Consider the following 24,745-nt stretch of genomic DNA (forward strand, 5'->3'; position numbering starts at 1 on the left):
GAAGCAACAACACAGAAGGCTTGGCTCACTCCTCATGGCTCACGGGGCCTCGGACCTCAACCTTAGTAGCGCCGTCGTAAAATAGATGTTGTAACGAGCAATATAAAGTAAATGATTTTGAGCCTGCTAAAGGGACTGGCTGAAGGGGTAGGTGGGGAAACTGGGGACAAGGATAGAAGGAAGGTCACACCGGGATTGGGGTTGGGACATAAATACTTGAAATAAGCGTATTGTGAACAACTTTGTACATCACGGTGTTTAAATAAAGCTTCAAACATTAAAAAGCATCAGGGGCTGGAGCAATAGCACAGTGGGGAGGGCACTTGCCTTGCACGCGGCCAACCCCGGTTCGATTCCCAGCATCCCATAGGGTCCCCTGAGCACCGCCAGGAGTAATTTCTGAGTGTAGAGCCAGGAGTAACCACTGTGCATCGCCAGGTGTGACCCAAAAAGAAAAAAAAGCATCAAAGATGGATAGATTGATGGGTAGTTGAAGGGGTGAATGGGAGGGTAAAGAGGTAAAAGGATGGTTAGGTGAAGAGGTAGATGGTAGGTGTTTGTAAGGGCGGGTAGAGGGAAGGGTCACTGCTGGGTGGCAGGTGGATGGATGGAAGGATGGATGGATGGATGGGTGGGTGGGTGGATGGAAAATGGATGGATGGATGGATGGATGGAAGGATGGATGGATGGAAGGATGGATGGATGGATGGATGGATGGAAGGATGGATGGAAGGATGGATGGATGGATGGATGGATGGATGGGTGGATGGATGGATGGATGGAAGGATGGATGGATGGAAGGATAGATGGCTGGCTGGCTGGATGGATGGATGGATGGATGGAAGGATGGATGGATAGAAGGATAGATGGCTGGCTGGCTGGCTGGATGGATGGATGGAAGGATGGATGGATGGGTGGATGGATGGATGGATGGATGGATGGATGGGTGGATGGGTGGATGGATGGATGGATGGGTGGATGGATGGATGGAAGGATGGATGGATGAATGGATGGATAAAAGGATAGATGGCTGGCTGGCTGGCTGGCTGGATGGATGGATGGAAGGATGGATGGGTGGATGGATGGATGGATGGAAGGATGGATGGATGGATGGATGGATGGATGGATGGATGGATGGATGGATGGAAGGATGGATGGAAGGATGGATGGATGGGTGGATGGATGGATGGAAGGATGAATGGATGGAAGGATGGATGGATGGATGGGTGGGTGGGTAGGTGAGTGGACAGCCCCGATCCTCTTATACACTTTAAATAGTACATGCTGGGCTGCAGCAATAGCACAGCGGGGAGGGCGTTTGTCTTGCATGAGGCCGACCTGGGTTTGATTCCCAGCATCCCACAGGGTCCCCCCCCCCCAGCACCGCCAGGAGTAATTCCTGAGTGCAGAGCCAGGAGGAACCCCTGTGCATCGTCGGGTGTGACCCAAAAAGCCAAATAAAAAAATAAATAGCACATGCCTTTCACCTCGAGAAATAAAGCCATTTCTTGAAAATCGGAGTTTCCGGGCTAGAGAGAGAGCACAGCGGGTGGGTTCAACACCCAGCACCACATTCAGTCCCCGAGTCATGCCAGGAGTGATTCCTGAGTGCAGAGCCAGGAATCAGCCCTGAGCACTGCTGGGTGTGGCCCAAAAACCAAAACCAAGACCCCCCCCCAAAATAAAAAAACTCAGCATTTTCCTGGCGCTCATGATAGTAATTTATTTCACTTATTTTCCTTTGAAACTCCACTTGGAATCTGGGTTCCAGCCACAGACGCTTTGAGGTGGTTTCCAGAAGGGTGACTGGAGAAATAAATACTGTCTTTGGAGAAAGCATTTGTCTCCTCCTACTGGCCACCAACAGAATGATCTAAATTAGGAAGAAAATGTAGACAGGCCTGTGATTAAAAAATGAGAACCAAACAAAAGGGAAGATAAATACTTAAAAGGTGCAGGGGGCTGGGGCCAGAGCGATAGCACAGCGGGTAAGGCGTTCCCCTTGCACATGGCCGACTCGGGTTTGATTCCCCAGCATCCCATAGGGTCCCCTGAGCACTGGCAGGAGTAATTTCTGAGTTCAGAGCCAGGAGTAACCCCTGTGCATCGCCAGTTGTGACCCAAAAAGAAAAGGGAAAACAAAAGGTGCAGGGAGGCTGGAAGACCCCATATAGGGTGCTGGGGATCGAACCCAGGCTGTCTGCATGCAAGGCAGGGGCAAGTGCCTTACTGCTGGTCTATAGCTCTGACCCTCTTGCTTCTTTCCAAAGGTTACTTTCTGTTCCACTCACAGCTTTCAGAAAATCTGCTACTAGTGGACAGTCAGGTTGCTTGTAATTTGAGACTACTGTTTTTTTTTTTGTGGGGAGGCACTGTTTTTTTTGGGGGGGGAGGCGATGGGGTTTTGGGGCACACGCAATGCGGGAGCTTTTGCCTGAGTGTGTCTGGGGTAGCTCCTGAGATACTCAGAGGCTCATGCTGTGGTAGAGTCAGATCCAGGTCTTCTGTATGCAAAGCAAGACTTTCCAGCCTTGGAGCAATTTTTTTTTTCTTTTTGAGTTACACCCGGTGATGCTAGGGGGTTATTCTTGGCTTGGCACTCAGGAATTACTCCTGGCAGTGCTCAGGGGACCACATGGGATGCCGGGGATTGAACCCAGGTTGGTCCCTGTACAAGGCAAACACCCTCCCCGCTGTACTATTGCTCTGATCCCTTGAAGCAATTCTCTTTTTTTTGCTTTTTGGGTCACACCCGGTGATGCTCAGGGGTTACTCCTGGGATGTTGGGAATTGAACCCGGGTTGGCCGCGTGCGAGGCAAACGTCCTACCCACTGTGCTATTGCTCCAGTCCCCTTGAAACAATATTTGAGCAATCACCTGGCCCCTCATCTGGGGCTTTTACAAAGCTGCAGCATTGCCCTTAACTATGGTTTTTGGGATAAGCGGTCATCATTTCCAGCCCCAAAACCACACACACACACACACACACACACACACACACACACACACTTTAAAGACACGTTAAATAGTTAATGAAAACATCTCATAGCTCTGAATATGATGGGTGGTGCAGGGGGTAAGAGTGCTTGCCTTGCACGTGGCTGACCGGGGTTGAATTCCAGAAACCCCCTATTGTCCCTGAACTGTGGATGTACCACAACACACTTCAAAGTTTTACAACTTTATACTCCATAAAAACTTGGGTTTACCTGGTCCTTAAGTAGAAGCCCCCTCTTTTCTTTTTTTTTTTTTTAATTCTGGGCATCTGTCAAAGGAAAATAAATTACTGAAAAGCTGTCAGCTGGATAAATGATCTCAAAGATTCCTTTCAGCTCCAGAATTCTCCAGCACTGAGCACGCCCTGACCCCCTCACCCGCAGCATCTGAGACTGATAGAAAGACCAGGAAGTCCTTTCTTGGAGCTGACCCAAGTCTTTCCTGCTGCCCTTGGAATTTAGGTGGGGCTTGGAAACAAAGTGCCAGTGTGGGAGACCCAGGGCGGGGAGGGGAAATCAATGATCTGCTGAGATAAGCTTTGGGGGGGGGGAAGTCGAGAAAAGGGGGTGGATCTGATGCCCCAGTCTAGGCTTATAAAATTGAGGGACTCTCCCAAGGTAATAGTCAAGTCACTGCTTGGAGCTTTTCAGTTCTCTCCCTGTTATCTCTGATCTGCAACACACACACCCTCACCCTCCACCCCCCACCCCACCCCCCCACTCCACCCCCGCAGCCAAGAGGTAAAGTGCCAAGGTGACATCCTAGTATGGAATCTCCCCGATTCCTAAAAGATTTGCTAAGAAGCTCGCTTCGCAGGCAGCATTCTTCGGTTCCCTGCCCAAGGGCAGCTCCTCACCCCTCACCCCGCCCCCCGGTGACCTCAGCTCCTGGAACGCTCGGTCCAAAAGCATTGCTTGCCCCGCCCCGCTCCGACCTGAAATGAGAGCGTTAGATTAGGAGTTTATTTGTTGACGAAAATGTAATTGCCATGAGGGCGATGTCTGTCTCTCCTCGCCAACCTTGTATCCCGGGTCACGGGACTTGGCACCGGCAGGGACGCGCGGTAATTACAGTTCCAAGGGTAACCTCGGACTCAAAATTAGGTGACCCGCTCTCAAGCCGGAGAGCACATGAATGAAAAGGAAGCCTCCCCAGCCAGCCAATTAACGGAGGTGATATTTGCATATCGTCTTCTGATTGGCGGGATCTGAAGGCTCTTGTTTCCTCTCAGCCAATGTGGTGAGAGTATTAGTATCGGCCTCTGAGGCCACACCCACAGCCAAGAAGCGCTTCTGACCACCTGGTAAAGGGGGAGGATGGGAGCTGCGGGGATAGGCGTCGGGGTGCGGGAAAGGAGGATCGGGGTGGGGAGGGGTCGTTGCTCACGGTCCTCACACACCTGCCTCTGCCTGCACCAGCGAGCCTGATGCAGTTGAGCGCCCAGAACTGGGAGATCCTCCACACGGGGCTGCCAGACGTGTGGGATGAGAGGCTCACCTTAGCTCCCTAGAGAGCCGGAGCAGGAACTGGGGTCCCCTGAGTACAGGGTAAGGATAACTTTGCACCGTGGGTGGGTTTGTTCGGCTGGTTGGTTTGGTGGAGCGACACCCGGCTGTGTTCTGGGGGGGGGGGGGGCGGCTACGCCTGGCTCTGCACTCCGGAATTAACTCCTGGCAGTGCTCTGGGGGTCACAGGGGGTGCTGGAGATGGGACAGACCTGGGTTGTTGGCCGCGTGCAGGGCAAGCGCCCCCTGGCTGAACCACCTCTCCGGCCTCTGCACTGGGATTTCCTGAGACGAATCCCCACCCTTCTCCAAGAGTCCCGGGTTAATAGGAGGGTGAGCCAGAATCTGCATTCTTCATAAACTCCCACTGGGGGGTTTGTAATGTTTCTGTTTATGAGGGGGGGTGAGGGACCACCCCTGGTAGTGCTTGGGGGACCATATGTGGTACCAGGGATCGAACCTGTGTGGGCTGTGTGCAAGGCAAGTGCCTCAAGCTCTATACTATCTTGCCAACCCCGAAGACTAAATTTTAATACTTTTTTTGGGGGGGGAGGAGTGGAGGGCCTCACTTGGCAGTGCTCAGGACTTACTCCTGGCTCTGTGCTCAAGGATCACTCTGAGCATTACTCAAAGAACCACATATAGTGCTGGGGTCTTAAGCAGGGTTGACGGCATGCAAGGCAAGCACTTTACCCACTGCACTATCTGAATTTGAATACTTTGTCTTCTTGTTGAACTAAACTCACTGACCAGAGCACTAATCTTTTTTTTTTTTTTCCCAAGCGCTGTAGTTCTGGTTAAGAAACTGGAGTTCCCCTCAGCCCTGCGTCACTGCCCTGGGCCAGCACTGGGATTGGTGCTCCCAGATCCAAGCCCAGACTTTGGGTGAAGACACTCAAACTTTAGTTCATTCTTCTTGCTGACCACAGGCCCTTTGCACTTGCTCTTTTCTCCACCCAGACCCATTGCTTATATCTGGCTTCCACTCAGGGTCAGGGTCCCAGGGAAGACAATTCCCTCTTCTACCCTGAGTTCTTCTTAGGCAAGACAAGCAAATAAATCAATATCAGATAGACGAGGGTTTGGAGATAGAGTGCAGGGACCACGGTGCTTGCTTTACATGTGGCCAACCGGGGTTTGATCCCTGGCATCTCCTGAGCCTGCCAGAATTGATTCCTGAGTGCAGAGCCAGGAGTTACCCCTTGAGCACTGCTGGGTATGGTCCCCAAAACAACAAAAATCAGATAGATGAGTAGGAGAAAAGGAATATGGATAGTGAATTGCGATGGCTGTAAATTCAAAAGGAAATAAAATCTGGGGGGTGGGGTGCTAGCACCTACACTGAGAAACAGGATGGGGGCTGGGGTGGGAATGGGGGTTCAGGAGAGGGGAGGACCTCGCGTCACAAGGAATGGCTCCACGTGACCAAGCCTGCCTCCGGACTTTCCCTTGGCCTGAAGAGCGTTTTTTCTGATAACAAAGGTTATTTCTGGAGCCGTCTCTAAATTTAGGCACTCTTCATCCTTTAAGGTTGTACTAAGTACGCGGATCTTCGTGGCCCACAGCCCTTGACCTTCACTCCACTCACTCAGGTGACACCGAAAACCGCCTGTCTGCTCATTTCCTGAATGTTGATCCAAATGAACCAAAAGGTCGGCTCCCAAGGCCTCGAATGCGGACCTGGGGCACCGCCCACGGGCTCTGTGATTGGTCAGCTTCTATGTTCTCAGTCCTCCGGCCACCAATCACCTCCGTGCTCTGGAATGCCAACTTCTCCTCCCTCAAACAGGGCTGGAAAAACGCCGGGGAGCTGGCTTGAAGCACTAGGGCATGTGACTCACTTGGAGGAGACCCCGAGTTCCATCCCTGGCCTCTCACGCTCACCCCAGGACCACCTTCTGGCTCCCCCGAGCAAGGGTGGGCAGCAAAGCATCAACCTGAGGCTGAAATGAAGCGTTGGGACATTGAACCATCTGGCTTGGTTGACAGTATCACCAGGAGTGGCCCCCGGGTCCTTGATCATGACTGGAAGCCGCTCCCCACCAATTAATAAATTAAATTGGGAGAAAGATCCCAATTCTGGGAATCTTGGGAAGAGTAGAGGAACTGGTGACAGCCAGGATCTTCAATGTCCCCCACCTTTCCACCCGAGGGGCCAGCCTGGAGGAGAGATGTGAACCGGGGCCTGGCTGGGGCCCTAGGATGTCAGCTTGTGTGCCGGACCTTCTAGAATCCCCCCCGGAAAGGCTCAAGTGCCCTCCCATAGGTCTCCCGAAATTCAATCCCCATGTCTTCTCTTGTCCCACCCCATGATCACCCATTTTTTGTCTTTTTGGCCTTTTGGGTCACACCTGGTGATGCTCAGGGGTTACTCCTGTCTCTGCACTCAGGAATCATTCCTGGTGGTGCTCAGGGAACTATATGGGATACCTGAGATTGCACTCAGGTCGGCCGCATGCGAGGCAAATGCCTACCTGCTGTGCTATTACTCCGGCCCCCGTGTGTACCTATTCTTACTGATTTACAGGAATTGGGGTCTGAGGCTGATGTCCCCGGAGGTCAGTCTGGGTTAACAGGCTCTAGTTGCTTTGAAGTGCGGTGAGGACTGGGGCTGGAATAGTAGTTCATCGGGAGGGTGCTTGCCTTGCACACAGCCAACCCATGTTTGATCCCTGGCACCCCATATCGGTTCCTTGTGCCCACCAGGAGTGACCCCTAAGAGTAGGTAGAGCCAGGAGTAAGCCTTGAACATCACCAGATGTGGCAAAAAAAAAAAAAGTATGCTGTGGAGAGGGGCCAGAAAGATAGTATGGTGGGTAGGGCTCTTTCCTTGCATGCAACCCACCCAGGCTCGGTCCCCGGGATCCCATAGGGGCTCAAGTACTGCCAAGAGTAATTCCCAAGTGCAGAGCTAGGAGTAATCCCTGAGCATCACTGGGTGTGACCCAAAAGCCAAAATATGCCAAAGAGACGGGTAGGATGCTCACAGTGGCATGTGGCTTCCCCTGATTTGACCCTGAACACCCCATATGTTCCCCTGAGCATCGTTAGGAGGGAATCCCTGAGCATAAAGCCAGGAGTAAACCCTGAATAACAAAAAAAAACAAAAAAACAAAAAACAACACCCAACAAAAGAAACCTCAAAAAAAAAAAAAAGTCACACCAAGGGACTAGAGAGATAGTATGGGGGTTAAAATGCTTGTCATGTTTGTGGCTGACCCTGGCATGACATATGGTCCCTGAGCACTGAAAGGAATGAACCCTGAGCACAGAACTAGAAGCTGGTATAATCCCCAAGCCAAAACTACCCCCCAAGACTCCTGCCAGCCCAGAGCCGCCCTAAAAGCCACACAGGAAATGGGGTTACACGGCACTGTAATAATTTGAGTACTAAGAGAAGCAAGCAAAGAGTTTCCCAGTACATATTATGTTGCAACTTTTACTGAGGAATACAGTAACACTATACACTATGCTGTATAATTTTAATGGCCTGTGGGGCAGAATTTGGAAGTTCGGGTTCAATCCCCCCCCAAAAAAATAAAATGTGACCCGGGGGGCTGAATTGGTTGAGTTTCAAGGGGGAAACTGACCGAGCTCCACCCTTGGCTCTCCCAGATGAGGTCACTGCGGTTCTCAAAGGCGATTCGAGGTCCTTGGTCAGGGCGGCTGCCCAGCGGAATCGGATCCTCCAGATTCCAGAATCAGATTCCCGCAAATTCTGTCCCTTTAGCACAGGGTAGCTGGGGACGCCGCCCCTGGCAGGTTCCCGGGCGGACCGCCAGGCGGCGATGTAGAGTAACAGGTCGGAGCAAGGCGCTTTCGCAGGCGCTCCCCGGTCTTGACGTCACCAGGCTGCCCGAGTCCCAGGTCTGCCCAAGGCTGGGGAGCTGGACCCACAGTACAGCGGTTCTGGCGCTGCCTTCCACGCGGCTGACCGGACCCGGGATCGACCCCGATCTCCCGACCTCCATTCGTTCCCAGGACCGCCAGGAATACAGTCCCCATGCTACGCTGGGTGTGTCCTCCAAAATAAAATTAAAGAAAAAAATTGCTTTGCCCTCCCTGATTTCAGCCCACCGGGAGCTATGCCCTGGGCCCACTTCCTTCTCTTTGTACTGTACCCATCTGGGATCAAGGTTTTCCTGCAAGCCTGCGGCACACAAAGCCAGGAAGCCGAGCGCATTTCTGCCAACAGTTAATGAGTTACAAACATTGAACACCAAAAAACGGTGAAAACAATAAGGACCGAGACTAGTTAAAACCAGATGAAAGGACCAAGTGATCAGTCGATAACCCCCGTACTTTATTATGCTCATACACGTGCATAATTTAAAAAAATCACCCCCGTTCATCCCATGACAGTTTACAACTACTAATAGCAAGTCCAGAGTCGGAGTCAAATTCTACAGGGCCGGTGGTACCGCGAGGGAGGGCATCTCCCTTGCAGCAGCTGACCTGGGCTCAATCCCCAGCATCCCATATGGTTCCCTGAGCACTGTCAGGAGTAATTCCTGAGTGCAGGACCAGGAGGAACTCCTGAGCATCGCTGGGTGTGACCCAAAAAAACGAAAACAAACAAACAATAAAGAAGTCAGGTGTTCTTGGGAAGGCAGTGATAGACCAGCCGGTAAGGCACTTGCATCACATGCCTAGAGGCCAGGTTTGATCCCCAGAACCCCATGTGGTCCCTGAAGCACAGTCAGAAGTGATCTGAGCCCAGAGCCAGGAGTAAGCCCTGAGCACTGCCAAAAGTGACCCAAAAGCCAAAAGAAAAAAAAAGGTTTTGAAAGTTTGGGGGCCACGCCCGCTGGGGGACCAAGCCACCCGCTGCCCTCTCCCTCTGCCCCTCAGGTGTTCTTTTAACTGGTAAATCACCACTCCAAAAACGTCCCTCTCCTCTGAAATCCTGCATGAGATTTCAGATCTATTTCTATTCGCATATAATCTGGAAATTCATGTTCAAACAGCTGCCCCTCTGGGGCACCTTGTGCTACTTTCTCAAAAAGGAATTGTCAATGACTTCCTTTTCTTCCCCCCTCACCCTTGAGGGTCCTGGCCACCAGCAGAAACCCTCCCTCGACCGTCTGTGGGTTTACTCCTGGTTCTGGGCTCAGGGATCGTTCCTGATGATGCTCAGGGGGCTATGCGCAGTGCCGGGTACCCAACCCGGGTCACCTGCGTGCAAGGCATGCGCCCTACCCGCAGCTCTCCAGGCAGGGCAAATAGCTGTAGCCCGGATCAGTTATTTCCTTCAACACCTCGACCAGGAATATCTTCTCCTCCGCAGATTTACAAGGAGAAACCGGACAGTCTATTTTAGCTAAGAGCACCCTCTCCTCTTTGGCAACACCTGCCTCAGCCTTCCGTCCTGTTTGAGTTGGGGGCGGGCGTGGAGGCTTCCCATCACTTTGTGTGGCAGATGTCAGACCTTGCCTTGAGCCTCTCAGGCCACCCAGAAGAGCAGAGGCCGAGTTGCAGCAATGACTGCAGGATGCATGCGCGGGCGCCCCGCACCCAGCCTCTGCCTCTTGTGCAATCTCAGGAGAAGCAATTGTCTGGCTCCTGCGTAAGTGGGAAGTGACGAGATTAACGTGCGAGACCTGTGCAGCGCGAGGCCCAGACAGCCTTAAACGCTCAGCAAACTTCGCTGACGGGTCGTTTTTCACCGCCGGCCGCCTACGGCAGGGCCCTTTAAGAGACCCTCCCCCGTCGGCACCCGAACGGAAGCGCCCGCTCGGGGCCCCGGAAGTGATCCCCGCGCCCCTCAGAAACATGGCCGCCGCGCGTTCTCCCGGAAGCGGTAATGCGCTCCTCCGTGACGCAGAGCGAGCGAGCGCGTCCCCTGGGGTTTCCATAGCGCCGCCCTCGGCCCCCGGCCCCTCCGCGTCCTCTCCCGCCGCAGAGCCCTGAACGTGTAGGCCGGCGGCGGGGCCGGCCCGCGACGTAGCGCGCCGCCTGGGGGCGGGGCCGGGAGCGCGGGTGGCGCTCTAGGCGCGCCCGCGGCGACTCGATGGTCCCGGGCGGTCAGGTGCTCCGCTCCCGCGCGTCGGGGCGGACGTTGCCCCTTTAATCGGCGGAGGGCGGCGCTGAGGAGTCCCGCGAGAGCGGCGGGGGGCGGGGGGCGGCGCCGAGGCCGGGGGCCCGTGGCCGATGGAGCCCGCCATGGAGCCGGAGACGCTGGAGGCGCGAATCAGTGAGTGTCCAGGAGGGGCGCGGGCCGGACCGGAACCGGAACCGGGGGGACAAGGCGGGCCCCTGGCCGGCGGGGGCGGGCTGCGGGGCGCCCCCTCCTCACGCCCCGCCCCCGGTCCAGGAGGGGCGGCGCCCCGAGCCCCCAACTACCCGTGCGGACCCGCCGGGCGCCTGGGGGCCGCGACCCCCGGGGAGGAGGGGCTGCGCGGCGCCCCCGGACACACGCCCCCGGCCCCAGCGCCCCCCAGTTACTTTCCCTAGCCCGGGCGGGGGTCGCGTGGCCCTCGGGGGATGCGTCTCGGCTCCAGGAGCGAAGGACGCCGACCCCCTGCTCCCGGGTCCCCGTGTCCCCGCGAACAGGAGAGGTGGACCCTAAGTAGGGGCCCCCGACTGGCCTGTTTGACCCCCAGAACTCCGGGGCTCGAACTCTGGGGTCCTCCCAGACCCTGCAGTCACTTCAGGCTCTCTGGCTCGACTTCCCCCCACCCCAGGCCCTGGGCGACCCCCACCCTGTGCCCGTGTCTCGGACACAGCTTCCTGCTGCGGAGGCTCCGGGCCCCCCGCCCCCGCCCGCCCCCAGCTTCTAGGCCACGCAGCTCGCACCCGGGTGGCGTCCCCGGGCTGTCACGCTGTCACAGGTCTGGCTCTGCCCTCGGCTCCGGCGGTGGCCCGGGCGCTGCCAGGGGCGCTTTTATTCTGGCCCCCCGGGCAGACTTGGACCTTGATCCCTCCGGCTCCGCAGGCCCCTGCAGCCACCAAGACTGTTCTGGAATGCCCCGGGTACGGGTCCCCAGGACTCCCGGGGCCCAGGAGCAGCAGGGCCGGGGGCCACCCCGGGTCACTGACAGGCCCTCCCCCGGCGCCCCTCCCTCTGGCTTTGAGCAGGGGTGGGGTCCGCCCGTCACCGCGGATGGGGGAGATGGTCCTCTTGGGTGGAGGCAGGTGGGGTGCATCCAGGGCTCCCCATGCGGGGACACATGGGCTGTCTCGTGACGCCCCAACCTTCCTCCCGGACCCTGACTCAGGCGTGCTCCCCGGAGTCCGCATCTGCCTCCTTGGGGTCATGAGTCCACACTGGAGGGAACTTCCTGTTTCAGGGCCCACCCGCTGGCTGCCCAGGGGCGCCCCATCTGCGTGGTCACGTGGAGGCCGGGACCCCAGGGGTCGGCCTGCTTGCCTGGCCGTGGGGGCTGTTACTCGGGCCCCTTGGGGTCTCGCAGGAGCTTCATGTCCCCGGGCCTGGGGGTCGGTCTCCGGAACTCGGGCCAGTGTGTGCCGGCCCGGTGGCCTGGGTGCTGTCTGCTCTGTGCTGCGGGGGCCTTCTGGAACCCGAGCCAGAGGAAGAGGTGGCCTTCGGGCACTGGGGCCCCGGAGGGACCTGCCATGTCGCCCCGTGGGGCGCCCCCTCCCGTGCCCCCACTTCCTTTTCTCGGGCCACAACTGTCCCTGGACTTGGGACCCCCAAAGCCAGGCCCCCTGCTCTCGTCAGATGGTCCCAGTGGCCAGGATGCAGTCAGGGTCCAATCCGAGTGTCGCAGGAGAGAGCTGACCCAGTGGGCTTCTTGGAGGAGGCGGTGGAAGCTGAGGGAGAAGGGCCGTGTGGCCCCGGGCCCCCAAGGAAGGCCGTATCCTCACTGCCCTGCCCGCAGCTGGGTGGCCATGCTCTCCTCCTCAGCCACGGAGCCAAGTGCTTTCGAGACCTCGAGGCCCTGCCCGGTCGCCTCCTCCAGGCAGCCTGCCGTCCATGGCTCTGAGATCCTCCTTCCTGGCCCCGCCGGGGGAGGGCAGGTGGTGTCGGGGGTTTCTTTTCCTGCGGGGTGAGGGGGTGCCCCTCCGAGCAGGTCCCTGGGGATTGGGCCAGGTTAGTTTGGGGTGCAAGCAGGGGCGGGTGGTTCGAGGAGTCAGGGCTGAGCTCTGAGCAGCGCCCCCCAGGACTCGGCCCTGCGCCCTGCCTCAGCCTGACTCTCCCCTGCAGACAAGGCCACCAACCCCCTGAACAAGGAGCTGAACTGGGCCGGCATCAACGGCTTCTGCGAGCAGCTCAACGAGGACTTTGAGGGGTACGAGCCCCCCTGCGCGGTGCTGGCCGGTGCTCCCTGGGTCGCAGAGCGGAATAGCCCTGGGCGGGCTCTGGGAGACACTCTGGGGGGCCCCCACATACCCCGCAGGGTGGGAGGGGCAGCTCACGGCAGAGCCTGGGCTCAGACCCGCACGCTGGGGGGCCCCGGGTCAGCTGCTTCCCGGGTGGGGCTGGCACGGGCAGTCTCAGCTCCACCGTGCTCCCGTCGTGAGCTGGACGGGGGCAGGGTGCTCCCTCTGCCTGTCTCGGGGGCCCTGTCCTCTGCCCCTGGCCCGTACTCAGGGCCCCCCCGCGTGGGTCAGGGGCTCAGGCTCCTCCCCCCTCCCTGCTTGGCCTTGGGGTCTCACCCTGTCCCCCCAGCTCCTGGGGCTCCGGCCATGCTGCCCTTCTCTCTCCCGCAGGCCCCCCCTGGCCACCCGGCTGCTGGCGCACAAGATCCAGTCCCCGCAGGAGTGGGAGGCCGTGCAGGCCCTGACGGTAGGCGCGGGCACAGGGCCAGGGTAGCCTAGGACAGCCCCCCCCTGCAGAGAAGCTAGGCCTCTTGGGCTGGAGCGATAGCACAGCGGAGAGCGTGTCTGCCTTGCACGCAGCCGACCTGGGTTTGATTCCCGGCATCCCATAGGGTCCCCCGAGCACCGCCAGGAGTCACCCCTGAGCATCGCCGGGTGTGACCCAAAAAGTGAGGGGGAAAAAACAACTTGGGCGTCTTGTTGGTAGGAGGGGCCCCCGGGCCCCCAGCCCTGTCTGCAGCGAGGCGCACACCCGCTTCTGCAGGGTCTCGGTGGCGGTGCGGGCCGGCAGCGCCCTGTCTGTCCCCGTGCACCCGGGCGGGCCGGTGGTCCTGTCGGGATGGCACGCCTGGGCGCCTGGCCCCCGGCCCTAGTTCCGGGACGGCACAGCCACATAGGCCCGCGCGGGAGGGGGGGGGTGGGGGAGGGGGGACGGCTGAGTGTCTGCACGGGGAGGGGCTGGCCTTGCACCCGGCCCGCCTGCAGGCGGAGCCCTGAGCACCGTAGCTAGGACCCCGCGGGAGTGTCGCGGGGCAGCTCCAGGCTCTGCGAGCCTCTGGACCCTCTCCCCTCCCCCCTCTCCCCTCCCCCACGCCCGCCCTGGGGCCTGGTCCCGCCTGCCCCGCGGGTCCCCTCACGCCCCCTCCCACAGGTGCTGGAGACGTGCATGAAGAGCTGCGGCAAGAGGTTCCACGATGAAGTGGGCAAGTTCCGCTTCCTCAACGAGCTCATCAAGGTGGTGTCGCCCAAGGTGGGAGCCCTCACAGCCCTCCTCCCGCACCCCCGACCCGCCCTCCGACCTCCCTCAGCCGCGGACCCGCCCTTCGACCCACTCTCGGACAGCACTCTGACCTGCCCTAAGGCCCGCCCTTAGAACCACTCTTGAACCCCATCTGACCCGCCCTGACCCACCCTCTGACCCACCTTGTGACACCCCCTCAGAACCGTCCACTGACTTGCTCTGTGACACGCCCACTGACCCACCCAGTGACACGCCCTTTGACCCACTCTTGAACCTTTTGTGCCCTGCCCTGTGACACGCCCTCGGAACCGCCCGCTGACCCTCCCTTTGACCCACCCTCTGACCCATACTGTGACCACCATCTGTCCTGCCCTTGGACCCACCTCTCACACGCCCTGTAACCCACCCTCAGAACCGCCCCTGGCCCACCCTGTGACACGCCCTAGCCCCCCCCCCGCACTGAGAACCACTCTGAACCCCGCTGACCCGTCCTTTGACCCTCCCTCTGACACGCCCTCGGACCCTCCCTCTGACATGCCCACCGAACCACCCTCTGACACGCCCTCAGAACCACCCTCTGACACGCCCTCGGACCCATCCTCTGACACGCCCTCGGAACCATCCTCTGACACGCCCTCGGACCCTCCCTCTGACACGCCCTCAGAACCACCCTCTGACACGCCCTCAGAACCACCCTCTGACACGCCCTCGGACCCATCCTCTGACACGCCCTCGGAACCATCCTCTGACATGCCCTCGGACCCTCCCTCTGACACGCCCTCGGAACCACCCTCTGACACGCCCTCGGACCCTCCCTCTGACCCGCCCTCAGAACCGCCCTGTGACACGCCTTTTTAACCTCCCTTTGATCTGCCCCTTGCCCCGCCCCCTGACCAGGGCTACTGAGCCCCTCACCCCCACCCACAAGCTTGTGTGCTGTCCACAAGCAGCCGGGCTCCTTGCTTCTCTGGCCACCGTTACCCCCACTTCCGGGGGAAACAGGCCCAGAGGAGCAGCCGAGCCAGGGGGTGAGCGTGGTTAGCACCAGGTCGGTCGGGGGCTTGTGAGGGTCCCGGAGGCGGCGTGGCCTGACCCTCCCGCCTCCACCCCCAGTACCAGGGCTCGCGCACGTCGGAGAAGGTGAAGAGCAAGGTCCTGGAGCTGCTGTACAGCTGGACGGTCGGGCTGCCGCAGGAGGCCAAGATCGCCGAGGCCTACCAGATGCTCAAGAAGCAAGGTGGGCCGGGCGGGGGGCCAGGCGTAGCCTGGGGTCCCGCCCCCGCCCCCCCCCCCCTGGCGCCTCCTCCGACGGTGACCACCCTCCCCCCAGGCATCGTGAAGGCCGACCCCAAGCTCCCGGAAGACGCCGCCACCGCCTTCGCCCTCCCTCCGCCCCGGCCCAAGAACGTCATCTTCGAGGACGAGGAGAAATCCAAGGTGAGCCCCCCCGCGGGGGGCGCGGAGGGGGTCCCCGGGCCCCGCTCAGGCCCTGGCGAATAAGCACGGCGGCGTCGGGCCTTTCCCCGCCGGCCGTGGGACCCCCAAATGCACGAAGGCAAGATGAAGAGTGACAGCTTCGGGGCGGAGGAGAGCACAGCGGGGAGGGCGTTGGCCTTGCACGCCGCCCACCCGGGTTTGAAACCCGGCATCCCACACGGCCCCCCGAGCACCGCCAGGGGTCATTCCTGAGTGCAGAGCCAGGAGGGACCCTTGAGCATCGCCGGGTGTGACCCTCCCGAAAAATCGAGGGACAGCTTCTCCCCGCTGCTGCAGCCGTAGGGGCGCGAGCGCAGGGCGCCCTGCGTGGCGACCTCTTTCCCGGGTGTCCCGATGCAGTGCCCACTCTGTGCCCCCAGATGCTGGCGCGCCTGCTGAAGAGCTCGCACCCCGAGGACCTCCGCGCCGCCAACAAGCTCATCAAGGACATGGTGCAGGAGGTGATGCCTGTGCGGGAGCTGGGGGGCGAGGGGGGGGGAGCTCCCCTGCCGCTGAGCACTGCCCGGGTCTGCCTCCGCCTGGCGGACTGGCTCCCCCGTCCCAGTCGGAGACAGTCAGGCCTCACTGTGAGGGCCCGGGTTCATCCCCAGCACCCCGCAGGGCTCCCTGAGCGCCGCCAGCGGTGGCCCTGAGCACTGTCGCTGTGACTGCAGACTGGCCCCGGGGCGCAGGAGGGGCAGAGGTGCGGGCGGTCCTGGTTTGTGGAGGATGGCTGTGGGCTCGAGGGCAGGCTAAAGTTGAAAGTTGGGGGGGCTTGATGTACCCCCCAGGCCCCTTTAGGGGTGTTAGTGGGAAGCCAGGTGGGCACAGCAGCCTTCTGTCCCCCCGCCCTGAGCCCGGCCCCGACGGGCTTGTGGGCTGTACCCTGGTGCTTTCACTCGGGGGCGCAGTGCCCAGGCTCCTGCCCGCAGAGGGCTCCGCGCTCACGGGGGACAGAGGCCCCTGGCAGGGTCGGGTCCCCGGGGCAGGGCGCGCTGGGACTCGAACTGGGGTCTCCGCGCCTCCCCGCCGCCGCGGGCCCGGCACAAAGGCAAGTCAGTGAGTGGCAGGAGGTGGCCAGGACCCGCGGTGCTCGGCCGCGCCCCTTGAGGTCCATCTCGGGACGCCCCGTCTCTGACAGCAGCTGTGCCGATGCCTCCGCAGGACCAGAAGCGGATGGAGAAGATCTCCAAGCGGGTGAGCGCCATCGAGGAGGTGAACAACAACGTGAAGCTGCTCACGGAGATGGTGATGAACCACAGCCAGGGCGGCGGGGCGCAGAGCAGCGAGGAGCTGATGAAGGTGCGTCCGGCCCGCTCCCGCCCCGCCCTGGCTCCGCCCACCACGCATGGCCCCGCCCCAGCAGCCACGCCCCTTGGCCTGGCCCCGTCCCGTCCCGTCTCCGGCCCTGCTGTCCTGACCCCCGGCCCTCTCTCTCCAGGAGCTGTACCAGCGCTGCGAGCGGATGCGACCCACCCTCTTCCGTTTGGCCAGCGACACGGAGGACAACGATGAGGCTTTAGGTGAGTCCAGGGAAGAGGCGCTTCACCCTCCCACCCCACCCCTGGTCCGAGGACCGAGGTCCGAGGTCCTAGGTCCCGGAGCCGCAGTTGGCAGGAGCCGCCGCTAGGGGCCGCCCCGCTCCTCCGGACCTTGACTTTTTCTGGGAGGATGGAGGGGGAGGACTTGCACAGGAGGGGCATGGCAGGACACGCTCTCCTGACTCCGCAGGCCCTTCCTGGTGCCTGCCCCCCATCAGCAGCCCCACAGGGGCAGCAGGCAGGGGCCGCCTCCCCCACCCGCCACCCTGTCCCCCAGAATCCTCCGAGCACTGGGCCTGAGTGGGGGCAGAAGTGGGAGTGGGCAGGAAGATCTGGAAGGTCTGAGGCATCAGGGGTCCGGTCATGGGGGGCCTGAGTCTACCCCCGCTCCTGCGAGCACCCCCTCACCCTGCCCCCTGCCTGTCCCAGCGGAGATCCTGCAGGCCAACGACAGCCTCACGCAGGCCATCAACCTGTACAAGCAGCTGGTGCGGGGCGAGGAGGTGAACGGCGAGACGGCCGGGCCCATCCCCGGTGAGCAGGGGGGCTTGGCGGGGCCGCCTGTGCCCCCCACCCCCCGTTCCTCTCTCTCTCTCTGCCCCCCTCTCTCTCTTTCTCTCTCCCCCCATCTCTATTTCACGAGCTGGTGGGTGGCCCTGGGGCGGGGGCTGCACAGTGTCCAAGGGCAGGGGTGAGGGAGGAGGGTCTGTCTCCGGGACGGAAGGCCCCACAGCTGGGCACAGGGCCGGGAAGCAGGGCGCCCGGGCGCCCCACGCCTCCCCAGCACTGGCCTCTCTCCTCCCCCCAGGCAGCTCTTCCGCCCTGTTGGACCTGTCGGGCCTGGACCTGCCTCCCGCGGGCACCCCCTACCCAGCCGTGCCCACTCGCCCCTCCGACCCCAGCAGCCCGGAGCAGCCCAGCGCCTCCGTCTCCCTGTTGGATGACGAGCTCATGGCCCTGGGTGAGGCGGCGACCCCTGCAAGGGGGCTTGGGGAGGGGGCAGCGGGAGGGGCAGCAGGCCCATGGACAGTGACACACAGAGACAGCGGACGGCCCAGGGGCCAGTGGGATAGCACGCAGGGGACAGTGGACGGCCCAGGGGCCAGTGGGATAGCACGCAGGGGGCAGTGGACGGCCCAGGGGCCAGTGGGATAGCACGCAGGGGGCAGTGGACGGCCAAGGGGCCTGTGATGGCCAGCAGGGGACACTAGGACAGTGCATAGGGGCCAGCCTGGCACCAGCCGCCCGGCCCTGGTGTCTGAGGGGACTGGGAGGTTCCAGGAGCTCTCAGGGGGTCCCGAAGTCAGAGCTGCCCCGGCGTGTGGCACTGTCCCCCTCATCAGAGGATGGAACACTCGGGCCCATAGTGGTCAGGCGGGGAGCGGGCTGGGGGCCCTCGGGAGGTCTGGCCCGACGTTGGCTGCGGGGTCAGCGTTACCCCGAGAGCAGCCGCCGTGTGAGGCGCCCAGGGAGGACAGATGGGCACCGCCACCACGGGAGAACAGCGAGGGGGGGAGGCCGCGCCTGCAGGGGTGCGGGGCGGGGCGGCTCAGGGCCTCCCGTGGTCCGCCACGTCCTCTGGGCGCCCCCCCCCACCGCTGTCCCCCGCAGTGGGGGGCCCTGGCTCGGGAGGAAATGGCCGGCCGGGGCCTGGCCAGCGCACAGCCCTGCCGCTGGGGCCAAGGCGGCGTCTCTGTTCGCGCCTGCAGGCCTGAGTGACCCCACGCCGCCCGCTGGCCCCAGCCTGGACGGCGCCGGCTGGTACAGCTTCCAGGTAGGGAGGGTGGCTGGGGGGTCGGTGTCAGGGAGCCCCCCGCCCCCTCTGTCGAGACTCACCCACCCTCTGCTCCACAGTCCTCCGAGGGTCCCGAAGCCCCGGGCCCGACCCCTGTGCCCGACGGGGCCAGCAAGGCCCCTGCGCCGACCCCCCCTCCGGCCAGCAGCGGCCTGGACGACCTGGACCTCCTGGGGAAGACCCTCCTGCAGCAGTCGCTGCCCCCCGAGGCCCAGCAAGTGCGGTGGTGAGGGCACGTGTGGGCGGGGACCCCCAGCGGCGGAGGGGGGCCACCGCCAGCCCGCATGGCCTGTGGGGAGTGGGTGGGGGACCCAGGACAAGCCGCCCCTCCCCGCCCTGGCCACAGGGAGAGGCCGCAGCCGGCGCCCCGCCTCACGCTCCGAGACCTGCAGAACAAGGGCAGCGGCGGCCCCCCCAGCGCCGGGCCCCCCGGCCCCCTCCACCCCGGCTCCCCCGAGCCCGCGGGGCCCCCGCCGCAGCCCGCGCCGCCCGAGCTCTCGCTGGCCCACATCACCGTGCCCCTGGAGTCCATCAAGCCCAGTGAGTGGGCGGCGGAGGGGCGGGGGGCCCCAGCCACAGCCCTCGTGTCCCCCGGCTTCCCCGCAGCGGGGTGGGGGCCCCGCAAGCAGCAGGTAGCCGGCCCAGCGCCCCTCGCCCGTGCCCACAGGCAGCGTCCTGCCGGTGACCGTGTACGACCAGCACGGCTTCCGGGTCCTCTTCCACTTCGCGCGTGACCCGCTGCCCGGCCGGGCCGACCTGCTGGTGGTGGTGGTCTCCATGCTGAGCACCGCCCCCCAGCCCATCCGCAACATCGTGTTCCAGTCAGCCGTGCCCAAGGTGCGCGCGGGGCGGGGGCGGGGGGCCAGGGCTGCTGGGTCGGGGCTGGGGGCTGGGGCATGGGGCCAGGGCGGGCCCCGAGCTCCCCGCTGTGCCTGCCGTCCCCGCCGCAGGCCATGAAGGTGAAGCTGCAGCCGCCGTCCGGCACCGAGCTGCCCGCCTTCAACCCCCTCGTCCACCCCTCGGCCATCACCCAGGTCCTGCTCCTCGCCAACCCCCAGAAGGTGAGAGTCGCGGGCGGGGTCGCGCCTGGGGCGGGGTGGGGGAGTCCCCGGCCCCCCTGACCGCCCCCTCCCTAGGAGAAGGTCCGGCTACGCTACAAGCTGCTCTTCACCATGGGCGAGCAGGCCTTCGCGGAGACGGGCGACGTGGACCAGTTCCCCCCACCCGACTCCTGGGGCAGCCTCTAGGGGCCGGGGCCGGCGGGGCCCGTCGAGCCTGGGGGTGGCTGCGGGGGCCGGGAAGACCCTGCGTCCCCACGGCCGCCCCCGCCCCCCATCCGGTGCTTCTCCGTCCCGTGGCCCCCAAGAGACGTCGTGCCCCACGGCGCACCCCGCCCGCTGAGCCGCCCGGCCAGAGGCCGAGGGGCCCTGGGTGGGGGCGGGGGCGGCCGGGCTTGGGCCGGGGGAGAAGCTGGGTCGTGGCAGCCCGGCCTGCCTGTCTCTGATGCCTTACGGGAAGGCCCAGCCATCGCGGGGCCCGGCTGGGGAGGGCGCGGCCTGCTCCCCATCTTTGCACTCTGGTGTGTGGTTTGACTCTTTGCTTTTCTTGCTCCATGGGCGGCTCCGAGGTCCCTGTCTCGGGGCGCCCAGGGCGGGGGGCTCCACCTCCCCCTCCCCGGCCCCTGGGAAGCGGGGGGCCACACTGCTATTCTTGCTCCAAGTGGGGGGCCGGCGGGCGTGAGAACAGGAGTATTTATGGAAATAAACGTCCTTTTTCCTGGAGCTGCTCTCTGGCCCTTGGGGGGGCGGCCCTGCGGCACCCCTGCCCCACACCCCTGGGGGCCTTGCTCAGGGCCGTGGCTGCTGGGGGTCCAGGGCGCCCCAGCCGGTGCTGACGGCACACGCAGCGCCTTCACTGCGTCCTCCCGGGCCGGCCCGCACAGGCACAGCACAGGCTGGAGGGCCGGGCGTGGCCCCCGCTGCAGCGCGCCGGGCGCTGGGCACTGAGCCTGGGTTCCAGCGGGGAACCGTCTCCCCCACACTCAGGCGTCTCTCACACTCGGGGCGTCTCTCTCACTTGGGCCCCTCTCCTCTCACACTCGGGCCCGTCTCCCCCACACTCAGGCGTCTCTCACACTCGGGCCCATCTCCTCTCACACTCGGGCCCGTCTCCCCTCACACTCGGGACATCTCTCACACTCAGGGCATCTCTCACACTTGGGCCCGTCTCTCACACTTGGGGTGTTTCTCTCACACTCTGGGTGTCTCCTCACACTCGGGGTGTCTCCTCACACTCGGGCGCCTCTCTCTCACTCGGGCCCGTCTCCTCACACTCGGGGCATCTCCTCACACTCGGGGCGTCTCTCTCACTCGGGTCCGTCTCCTCACACTCAGGGCGTCTCCTCACACACTCAGGGCATCTCCTCACACATGGGCTGTCTCCCCTGACACTCGGGGCATCTCTCATTCGGGCTGTCTCCCCTCACACGGGCTGTCTCCCCTCACACTCGGGGCGTCTCTCACTCGGGCTGTCTCCCCTCACTCAGGGCATCTCCTCACACTCGGGCCCATCTCCCCTCACACTCGGGGCGTCTCTTCAGGGGAGCCATCTGTCACAGGTGTGTCTGGAGTAACAGATGGGGCAACAGTCAAGCCCCTTCCTTCAGCCTCAGGCACTACTCCAGGGCCAGGGGACTGGGGGGCTCCCTGTCCCCCCTTTTCTCGTCCTCAGCTGAGCCTCTGCTGGCCTCGGGAGTGCGCCGGGCGCCCAGGGACTCAGGCCGGGCCTGGAGCCTCCCTCCCGGGCAGAGGAGGCAGCCGAGGCTGGTGTCTCATGTGTCGTGTTGTTTGGTCTTGTTGGGGAGGGGGCTCAGCCGGGGTTGGCTGTGTGCGTGGTCAGCGCCCTCCCCCCGTGCTGTGGCTCCGGCCCCTGACCAGGCCCTGCTGACCGTAACTTCCCTTGGGGTCCCGGGAGCTGGCGGCTGTGCCTGGCCGGGGCGGCCTGCCTGTGTCCTGCCTGGTCCCACTGGCCCTGCAACGGGTGGGGGGAGACGGCGGGAGCTGGAGCCCCTCGGACCCCACCAGTCCCTGGGGGCCCGGATGGAAGCTCAAAGGGCTGGTCCCGAGCCTGAGCCCTGGCACTGCCCCCTCCACCCCCCCCCACACACAGTGTCCCCAAGCACCCAGGCCCCGTACCTGCCACCAGACCCACACACAGCTGGGCTGGGCAGACCCCCGGGGGCCCCTGCGTTCTGGGACCCCCACCTGCCCGCCTTGGTGCACTGCGTGTGTCCCCGGGCCCGTCCCCAGAGCCAGTAGCTGGAGAGGCGCCCTGGAGTGACCCCCGGGCCGGGCCCGCAGGTGGCCACCCAGGCTGTCTTCCCTGGAAGGCAGCTCAGCTTGGAGAACTGGGGGGGTCCCCAAACCCCGATGTCCCCCCCCAGCCTGTCCAGATGGCCGCCCCCCCCCAATTTCCTGCAAAGTCCCTTTTTAGCTGGAGGAGGAAGCAGGGGCTGCGAGAGTCCAGACTGCCGTGCCCGGGCAGGGCGGCCACAGAGCGGCCAGCGGTCAAAAGGCCTCGTCTCACTGGCTCAGGCCGCTGCCCGCTGCTGACCCCGGCTGCCACCCACCGCTTCGGCGCCTGGCCACTTGTCTCCCTGCCCACATCCTGCTCGGGCCCTGCCAGCCAGCACTTCCCAGACGGGCAGGCCACCAAGGGCCCTGCAGCCCGGAGGGGCGGCCACAGCGGGTGGAAGGTGCGATGGGCCGGGAGCCAGTGCTGGCCGCTCAGCTGCAACGTGGGGGCAGGGCGGGGTCAGCGCCCCTGAGCCCTCACCGTGCACTGCTGGGGCCCCGCGTTTAGATCCGGTGCTGCTGCAGAGATCACAGACCGCAACCAAGAGCTGTGGAAGACAGCTCAGGGGACAGTGGGTGGGCGCCTGCCTCGCACGCAAGAACCTGGGTTGGGTCCCTGGCGTCCCATACAGTCCCCCAACACCAGAGTAACCCCTGAGCACTGGTGTGGCCTCAAAAACAAAGAGCACTAGGCAGTTAAGAGGCTGTTACCCCTAATTGCTATTATCCCCCTAATTGGCTGTCCCCAGGCCCGTGAGCAGCCTGGCCCCAGCCGCCTAGACCTGCCCACCCGCAGCCTCAGCCCCGCCCCCTTGCCAGTGCCCGCAGTCTGGGGGGGGTCTGCGGCTGGCGCCTTCGCACCTTCACACCACGGTTTCCTGAGCAGACTCTCTGCCTCAGGGCACAGTGACTGGGTCTGGGCCCTGGAGGTGCTGGGTCACCAATGAGGACCCCTTTTTCTTCTCTTTTTTTTTTTTTTTTGCTTTGGGTCACACCCAGCGACGTTCCTCCTGGCTCTGCACTGAGGAATCACTCCTGGCGGTGCTCAGGGGACCCTATGGGATGCTGAGGTTGGCTGCGTGCAAGGCAAACGTCCTCCCCGCTGTAATATCGCTCCAGCCTTTTTGTTTATTTGGGTCACACCCGGCGATGCACAGGGATTATTCCTGGCTCATGCACTCAGGAATCACTCCTGGCAGTGCTCAGGGGGACCCTATGGGATGCTGGGAATCTAACCCGGGTCGGCCGCGTGCAAGGCAAATGCCCTCCCCGCTGTGCTACCGCTCCAGCCTCTTTTTTTTTTTTTCCAAAGGGCATTAATTTTCAGGTTCGGGGCCAGGCCTAGAGGGCTTCAGGGATCCCTCCTGGTGGGGCTCGGGGAACCAGACCCCAAGGATCCAGCCCAGACCCGCTGTGTCTCTCTCCAGTCCCCACAGCCCCCTCTGAGCCCATGGCTCCAGAAGGGCCGACTGGGAGGAGAGAGCACCAGGGCTAAGGTGTTTGCCCTGTGCCTGGCAGGTTCAGTCTGGCCCCATCTGTCCATATATGGTCCCTCAGTGACCCCTGAGCACAGAGCCAGGAGTAAGCCCTGAGCATTCCCAGGTGTGGCAAAAAAAAAAAAAAAAGCAGAAAACAAAACAATTCAATGGCTTCTGACAGCAGCCGGAAGAGCCTCAAGGCTGGAATTCCAAACCCTTCCCAGGTGCCCAAGGAACATTCTAGAAACCCATCTCTAGACCCTTCCGCCTCCGGAAGCAGCAGGCATATTCCAGATGCCCACAGCAGAGGGAGGGCTGGCTGGGACTCGGGGCTGCAGGGAGCTCAGCGTAGCCCTCTGGGGAGGTGGGGGCCGAGGGCAGAGCCAGGCCACCTGTAGCTGGGGGTCTCCCAGCAGCCATGGACAGGCCCCGCCCTCTCCCACAGGGCTAGGCTGGGACAGGCCTTTAGAAGCGCTGGCTGGGGGGATGGGGGGGCACCAGCCTTGCACATCCTTGCTGACCGGGGTTCAGTCCCCAGCACCTCATTTGGTCCCCAGACCTTCGCCAGGAGTGATCCCGGGGCACAGACCACGGGTGAGGGTGGCCCCCCAAACAAAAAGCAAACCCCCAAGGCAGGCCTGGCCCGGGAGGCGGGGAGGGCTGGGCTGTGGGGGGCGGGGCCGCTCTGGGGGCGGGCCAGAACCTGGAGGTGTCCCTCCCGACACCGAGGACACGGAGGCCTGCACGGCCGGTGGCACGTGATGATACCGAGCACTGCTGGCCGCCCGGGAGTCCGCCGAGAAGGTGGCCCCGCTGCCACCGAGCTTGGGGGCGCGGGCCGTGAGGGAGAGGAGCAGGAGACCCCTGACAGGGGCCCGCCGTGGGGCGGGGAGCCTGGCCCAGCCCTCCCCCCCCCCGCCCCCCGCCGTAACTGAGTCTGTGATCCCCCAGAGCCTCCCCACAGCTCCAGGGGGTCCCCCCTGCGCTGCTCCCTCTCTGCCCTGCAGGAGCAGAGGGCGGCCAGCGGCCAGCAGCTGCCCCAGTGCCAGGCCCTGAGCTGGGCAGCTGGCAGAGGT

At 62.9% G+C, this 24,745-nt stretch overlaps 1 protein-coding gene across 1 annotated transcript; it reads left to right on the plus strand.

Moving 5' to 3' along the window:
- The first annotated feature begins 10,333 nt into the window (after positions 1-10,333).
- GGA1 (golgi associated, gamma adaptin ear containing, ARF binding protein 1) lies at positions 10,334-20,619 on the plus strand. Its single transcript, XM_004610497.2, has 17 exons — positions 10,334-10,696; positions 12,671-12,755; positions 13,177-13,252; positions 13,937-14,035; positions 15,140-15,263; positions 15,357-15,463; positions 15,883-15,963; positions 16,667-16,804; positions 16,944-17,025; positions 17,473-17,577; positions 17,852-18,004; positions 18,753-18,817; positions 18,898-19,064; positions 19,185-19,378; positions 19,506-19,675; positions 19,789-19,899; positions 19,975-20,619. Exons 1-17 carry the CDS (start codon positions 10,654-10,656, stop codon positions 20,083-20,085), a joined length of 1,911 nt encoding a protein of 636 aa, XP_004610554.1. The 5' UTR covers positions 10,334-10,653; the 3' UTR covers positions 20,086-20,619.
- Positions 20,620-24,745: the final 4,126 nt, after the last annotated feature.

Source organism: Sorex araneus, chromosome 6 (genome assembly GCF_027595985.1).
Source record: "Sorex araneus isolate mSorAra2 chromosome 6, mSorAra2.pri, whole genome shotgun sequence".
NCBI lineage: Eukaryota > Metazoa > Chordata > Mammalia > Eulipotyphla > Soricidae > Sorex > Sorex araneus.